This window comes from Aptenodytes forsteri, unplaced genomic scaffold (assembly GCF_000699145.1).
Source record: "Aptenodytes forsteri isolate BGI_AS27 unplaced genomic scaffold, ASM69914v1 Scaffold224, whole genome shotgun sequence".
Lineage (NCBI taxonomy): Eukaryota > Metazoa > Chordata > Aves > Sphenisciformes > Spheniscidae > Aptenodytes > Aptenodytes forsteri.
In genome coordinates this window covers 1588253-1595932 of record NW_008794879.1, presented here as the reverse complement: position 1 = coordinate 1595932, position 7680 = coordinate 1588253, and the positions used below count along the sequence as shown (strand labels likewise).

Genomic DNA, 7680 nt, shown 5'->3' with positions numbered 1-7680 from the left:
TTTTTCCTCCAACAGGAGCCCTTATGAGCAGGGGCTGCAATGTGAGGCAGAACTGCTGAAACCTGCCAAGATACCTGCAACACGGAAACAAAATACTTTGACAAAGGAACTCCAAAAGGTGACAACTGCCTTCACCATGAGGACTTACAATGCCTTCATTTATAGCCTCAGATAACTTAGCTCCCTGGCTGCTGTTGAATGCTGCAGCAAGGGTTAAGTGACAGCCTGTCACTTCATTATGGACTCAACTAGGTACCTAAGAATCAAAACCCAGCCTCTGTTCTGTGGATAATGTGCTTCACAGAGCAGACTTCAGCAAGGGTTAAGGCCAGGTTTTGCTTCTTCCACAGTCCCTCTGCCCTGCCCAGCAGGTCTGCCACCTCAGACACACTCACCCTTGTATACAGTGCACCCCAGAACAGAAAACATTCATCCCCAGCTCCATGCTTTAAAACACCACTCTGCAGGCTGCACGTCTCTTAACGTTATTTTGAAACAAACAGACTGAAAAAGCATGCAAAAAAAAGATTTTATCTTTCAGGACCACTGGGAAATGGCACTGGCCCCACAGGACAACTAGGCCATGTGCTACACAATGTGGTTACAACCAGGTGCCTCTGGAGTGGACTAGCCCTGTGGAGAGTGGACTTGAACATTTGGTACTGCTGCTCTGGGTGCCAGAGGCTGCTGCCCAGAGCACAGGGATTTTACGCGAGTAAGCAAATAAATCTGTGTAGTTCGAACCGCTCATTTGAGCAACTGGAGCGACTCGGCTGACAGAGAGAACAGCAAAGGTCTCAGCATGTACACATATGCACACATGACAATGATGTCAGCTATGAGAGTTGTAGGTGCAACCATCGCAATTACATCTGCTGCTTTAGCAATTTGCCTGTGTTTGCAACCATCCCTAAATCTCAGCAGTATTCTGTAATGAGTCTTACCACATTTGTAAGCTGGGTAATGGCCACTTCAAAATACACTGTGACAGGATCAGACACGTTTTCCACTGGCCTGATGAACTGGTTGTACTGGGAGAAGAGTTTGTGAAATAACCGTTCCTCTGATTCACAGGCTGTGGTATCTGTGTTGGTAAAGATAAAGAACAGCTATGTCAGAAGTAAGGAAGAGGGAAAGAAGGTGCTGGGTAACATACTAGTCCATGCTATATTTCTGGATCCTGGGCTTGCGACCACGTATTAAGACACAGCACAGAGAGAAGAGGGCTGCCAGTATGCTGTCAGTTGAAATCATTCTCCTGCAGGACGTGGCCCACTGCTCCCCATCTCCTCAAAGTGTAAGGTAATGGCCTGAATGGAAATGTCTCCTAAGCTGGATCTAGCCTATGGGCGTCCATTTGGCCCACCCTGATATCAGACCAAAGTAGAATAAGGTGGTGTGAAGTAGAAAAAACAGAAATGTGGTAGATTTAATCTTTGGGAGTTTTTATGGTAAAACTGAGTTTATGAAAAGCATAGCTACTAACTCAGAAATTAAAAGCTTGAGGCTGAAACTACTGGATCAAAATCTATGTCAGGGACTCTGATTAGGGGATTATAATGATGCCTCTTAGTCTTAAAAACTATGACTACATTTTATCCCCATGTTTGCTATTTCAGCTCCTTAGATAGCACAATTTTTGCTCTGAAGGAAGTTCATTTATTAAGTTCTGTGAGAAAAAAAGTGGAAATATTAAAATTTCTTATAGAATAGCATGCATCTTTGTAATACAGAGCTGTTCTTTGGGAACAAGCAGGTCATAGCTGTAACTCCCAGTCAATGTTGGACAGACCAGATGGCTTAGCGGGAATAACGTATATGACAGGCACTGAGCTGCCTCACTGCAGAGTCAAGAAGAATGCTCTCAATCTGTTACATACAGCCCAAACCTGAAATAGTTATTTTCACACTGCTAAAGGCTACAGACTTTGATTTCAAAAGGAAAGATTAAAATCATGTGGACTGTGGCGACATCAGCTCAGAAGAATACTTTTCTTGAATAACTTTGCTATTTCAATGCACTACTATAATTCAGCACTTAAATTCAAAATACTTTATATGGCAAAGATTTAGACCTTGCTCCTCATATTGAGCACAGCTGTGTTATCAAAGCTATATGATGATGCCACTGATACAACTGAGGAAAGATTAGTTTTTCAGATACATGGTCATAAGTTTTTGCGTTAGTCCCAGACTGCACTAGAACACGTCAGGAAAGCAATCATGATAAGCCTCTATGACTGCAATGATTAAACATAGACGGGGTTTGTGTCAGGCAGTATGGTCTCTGGCACAGCATAGGACATAAATTTGCAGTTTACATTTCCTTCAGTGAACACAAGGGCCTGTGGTTGCACAGATGTCCTACAGGGAGATGCTTAGACTCAGCATACTGCACTGTTTTCATGCTTAGGCCATCCTTCCCCTGTTTTTGAAAAAAATTACATTTCTGCCTCTAAGGTGATACAAAGCATGCTCATATTCAGGGGGTTATCACGGCTCAAAGCTGAAATGTTGGTTACTGGTGACTTACATGTAAGGAAAGAAAATTCTAGTAAAACTTCCATGACTTGATGTTTTGTTTCATCTTTTTAGAATCATAGAATCATTTAGGTTGGAATAGATCTTTAAGATCATTGAGTCCAACCGTAAGAATGTCTGTAAAGTTTGGATGTTTGTATATCATCTATTGTGCCATTCAAAAACAAAATTGCAATTTCCTTTTCGGATTTCCTCATCATCATCCATCGTATCGTGACTAGAAGTACCCTACTGTGGGAACATGAGTTTCTTACCAAAGTCTCATGATTAAAGCCGGTAAGTCTAAAATCATGTTTCATTTGAAATTTTCCTACTGGCTTCTTAACAGACACATGCTTTAAAATAAAGTAGCAGAACCAGACAAGTATTTAGGCCTTTCATTATCATTCCATCGGTGCTGCTTTAAGACAATGCCTTATGCCTTGCTAACACAAGCACTGTAATTCATACATGTCTTGGTCATCAGCAGAAGTGAGACTTTCAAAAAAGATGTAGTGTCTTAAAAGCAAAAATCCTGCTGAACCTTAGTGAGACTTGTGCATGGAAATCACTCAAGCATATTTAACCATAGATCACAAACAACAGTGAACAAAAGTATATCAAGTTCTCACTTTTGAAGGTGTGAGTACCGATCGTGCACATCTTTAGCCTGCATTATTTAAGCAATTGCAAAATTCAAGCACCAAATGAAATTACTAGAACTCCTATTTCATTTTCATTCTTTGCTAGAAACAGTTCCTCAATTAGTTATCAAACCAATATGAAGAGTTTTATGTGTGAAAACTAGTATTGCTTTAGCCCTCTTAAAATACGGTTGAAATGTTATAGATTTCAGGTCAGAAACAGCTGGTAGAAGCTTTACATTTAATTCATTCCAGGAAAACAGAAGCAGAGACAGTGACTAGAAAATATTTTAAAGACTAGTATCAAAGAGAGCCTACCTTTAATCAAAGATGTGAACACGAATGCCCACACACAGAAAGCTGGGTAACACCAACATAGCCACCTCTCAGGATGCATTGCTAGCAGCAGTATAGAGCTTCTTTTTCAGAAGAGAGGTTTGGGGAAAGAAACAGAAGGCAAGAAGACATACAAGCCCCCTGGACGGTAAGTAGGCGGTACAAAGATGGATTTCAGTTTTGCATTTGCAGCAAACTCTGCAGTCTGCTGGGTAGAGCAAAGCCTTGCAGAGTTGCTGCCACTATCACCAGGCGAGGAGAGCTTATGCTGTGCAGAGAGAAGGGAGTCAGGCAGCATACTATCAGGTGACTTTTCACATTTCCAGTCACCCGCACCCTTGCCTCTGGGGGAATGTATAAAAGTGCAGGAGAAAGAGGGAAGGCAAGACACGGGGCAGCCAGTGTGGAGCAGGGGGAGGAATTCACTCAGCCCTCCACCCACTGGTTAAAGAACACTCATCCAAAAGCAGCTGCTTTAGCTATTGCCTGGTGCTCACCTGAGTGAGTCCGTCAGAATATGCAGAGATGAAACAACTTCAGTTTCTTGGCTGAGGACTAATTCTGCAGCAGGACAAACGGATGATATATGGTTTTAACACCTCTACCAGAAACCACCCGAACCTTGAAATAAGCACAGCATCATGTGATAGAATTACTTGACAGTATTCTGAGTGAATAAATCTAAGGCAAGTGGATTTATTATTGCCATCTGACATGAACAACTAAGCATACTAAGTTCTTTCCTGACAGACAAGTCAGCTCACAACATGAATTTTTTCTACCTTTTGTTTGTGTGTGTGCAATGATTCCTGTGCCAGTATCCTGCTAGTGTGGAAACAGAGCAGTAGAATAAAGAAAAAACATCAGTCGCTGTTACAGAAGTACCTAACAGGCCAAGTTCACTGGGACAGAGTGTTACTCTTAATCACAGAAGTTAAAAAAACGGAGATCATGATCCTGTAGAGATTAATGCGTGTTCACTCCTCAAGCATTCAGTATGCATGTCCTTGCAACAGGAATGCCTGAAAAGAATCTGTAGGCAAAGGGTCTGAGAAACTGAGGCCTTTTTTAACTGCAGAGGGGTGGAAGGCACCACAGGTTACTTGGTGCCGTCCAGCCTCCCAGAAAGCAGCTCGGACAGGGAATCTTCTTTATATGTGCTCAATCCAGCATGAACAAGTCTGAGTGACTGGATGAATGATTTGATCAAAACAGAAACACTGCTGATTTCCAGGCAGTTACATTGCTGTGTGTGGAGAGAAGAGAAAAGCCGTAAACAGAAAAAGGATGCCCTTCATACTGCAGAACACAGAGGCAATGCTACAGCTCAGGATGAGAAAGTGATTTATCTTCTACACAAGTTGTTAAAATATGGGTAGAAGGGAAGAGGTCTGTTTGGAAGAAAGAGACTTAGGAATGAGTTGCCTGCATACAGAAGATATCTGAAAGGGACAAAGTTGCCCACAGCAAGTTTTGAGGGATGAAAAGGCAGTCTTGGAGGATTACTAACAGAAGCCCTACTCTAGAGCTCACTGGAGTCAGGGGCCTTGAGCAGAGAGCTGAGAAAACAAAAAAAATCAAACCGTAAGAGCGTTTGGGGGGTTGAGAGTCATCTTGCACTCTCAAAAGCAGCAGCAAACTAAACATGGTTGTACATGGACACCACAAGGCATGGCTATGAGGCATCTCCAAGCTGAAGTTAGATATAAATTCTCCTTACAAATGATTTTAAGATGAAAATGTGGGTTTCAGCATAGTGATTTTTCTTGTAAATTTCCATTTTGCCAACATTTTCCAAGGAAAAAAAGTAAAAACCACAAAAAACATTTTGCTTTGTGTCTGGTTTTCCCAAGTTGCAATGTTTGTTAGAATGATGTGAACAGTCCAGGTCTATAACCTTGCAGTTCCCTCACCTTATTCAATGAAGCTCATACTTCCTCCTTGAATTATGCTGCCCATGGTGCACTATGGATAATAGAATTATGCAGTCATGCGGCATCACAGGACGTCTGTGTCTGGCTGTAGTCATGGCATATGCACTCCTGTTAAAGTCCAGTGCTTGTAGAAAGATGACACGTGGTAACATAGTCAGATGCAATTTGAAAACAAACTGACCCCAAATTAAAACGTTTTGACATTTCCAAACTTTTTGTTCTTAGAAAAAACTGACAGGCCAGGGAATCGGGTGTGAGCAGTTAAAATACCGGCAAACATGTATCTGGGTTAAACGGAAAGGTCTTCAGAGGTGAGGGTAATGAGTGTGTTTCCCCTCTGGAGAGAAGGAGAGCAATGGCAGGCCAGCTGGCAAGGTGATCCTTACTGCCACACTTGAGGTAAAGAGCTGCTTTGTTATGGGGAGGAAGGGCCTGGTGAAGCAGGCTGAGTTAGGAGACAATACCAATCATTCAGTGAGCAGATGGCAGGAGGGATTGTGCCACACCTGCCCTGCTGGTAGGACCCTGCTGGAGTGGGTGCTGCCTTTGGGAAAGGCTGAAGAGGAAGGCAGAGTTCCAACTGGGCCATGACAAGCAGCTGATGAGGCATCCAGATGGAGAGTCCAGAGAGACCGGCTGAGGTATTGCCTCAGCGACAAGGAAGCCAGCTGGAAGCGGAGAAAAAGTTTGTGAATCATTGCTGCTAGGGAAGGTACCTAACTGAATCTAACATGAACTGGCCAAGGAAGGTGTCAACATGCCAGGCTCAAACAGCAAGCACATACTGACAGGATTTCACTCTCCCTTTGCCCTCCATGTGTGGAAGAAGAGGCTGATTTAGTCTCTTCACAAGTGCTTTTACTCTTGAAGAACATAGTTACTTAGAGCAAAATCTTTAGCCTCCTTTCTTCAGGTGAGGTGGCTTAGGCAAAAGAGGACAAGCAGCTCACAGGGATGCACAAAATCTGCCCACTATAAGGGTTTCTAGCACATGGATGCACTTCACCACTGGAGCTTGACATTGTAAAAGTTGCATGGTGTTGACTGTGAAAAAAACATCAGGACCCATTTGGAGGGCTGCCTGTGTGCCCTGTAACTCTGGCTGAAGGCACATGCCCCAGTGCTATGGCAATCCTAATGACAGATCCTGACTTTTGGAGTCAGGCCTATGTTTGAAAGGCTGATTTTTCCCTCTAGAGCCAAGTAATTCACTGCTGGAGAGCCATATCTGAATTCCTTGTAGGCTTTGACAATGCAATGGGTTCATCTGCAGTGGGGTTGTGACAAACACCTTTTCCATGGTGAGCCACTCATGCCCTGACCACCTGCTGAAAAGCCACTGAACCCAGTGTGGGAGTTCACTTCCCAGCCCTGCCAACTGTTTGCTAACTACCACTAGGTAAGTCAGTTTGCACCTAGGGGCACCTGTTCCCCTTTCCATTGCTGGTCTAGAAGCAATGTGAGGGGATGAGCCACTTCTCACTGTTTTCTGGCTCAGGACTACCTGTACATTTGCTTGTTACGGCTGCACTGAAATAGCTGTGAAGACTGCTGGGATCTCAGCAGCATTGCATGTTAGGTCTACTCTGCTACTTACCGCTTTTGCAAGCAGACAGCTATTAAGGAAGCAATCAACTCAGCTACAGCTCACTCCTATCTGGGTATTCACACGCAGCGCTTCCCTGGGCATGGGACACCTACTGCTGATAAAAATGATGCCAGAGGAAGGAAACTGTAATGGGATAATGAAAGTATCAGTCAAATCTCACCATCTTACTGACAGTTCTGTAGCCAACCTTGGATAGCTTGTGCATTAGCTAAGTTAAAGTAAAGAGGGAACTTGGTAAAGCTCACAGACAGAGGGGAGATTTCTGAGAGTGGGAGATGCTTTAACTGAGCAGGCAAATGAAGGACAATCTCTAAAGGCTGGGACGTGAAGCTGCATTGCAGGCTCTGAGTGATGAAGGACTAGTTTAGCTTGCAGAGGTTGTTGTGTCTAGTGCTTTTTCCATGCCTGTGATGCATGGACAACTCAGCTGCTTGTGAACACTGACATTTTACCCCAAAATGCTCTGTTCTGATTCATGGCAGCTGGAGACTGTCACCTTCCAGGTCTTTCAAGCTAAGCTGCCATCCCTTGTCAGGCATAACTCCAGTTGACAGTAGAAATAAAGCAGGCTTTTTAACCATTCAAGGCATTGCAGACCTTAGGCAGGGAGGCAGACGCCATCTCTGGGACAACCCTC

At 43.6% G+C, this 7680-nt stretch overlaps 1 protein-coding gene across 2 annotated transcripts in view; it reads right to left on the bottom strand.

Annotated features, from left to right (window-relative positions):
- CHRNA6 (cholinergic receptor nicotinic alpha 6 subunit) overlaps positions 1 to 3738 on the bottom strand; it is a 12422-nt gene extending 8684 nt beyond the window's left edge. The window contains exons 1-2 of one of the 2 annotated variants that reach the window (XM_009274650.1): positions 3483 to 3561; positions 945 to 1084 (exon numbers count right to left, since the gene is read on the bottom strand). In XM_009274650.1, coding sequence (XP_009272925.1) covers positions 945 to 1084; positions 3483 to 3561 — 219 coding nt within the window. Of the gene's footprint in view, positions 1 to 944; positions 1085 to 3482 lie in introns of both variants that reach the window. The other variant, XM_009274649.1, reaches the window with a different exon arrangement.
- Positions 3739 to 7680: the final 3942 nt, after the last annotated feature.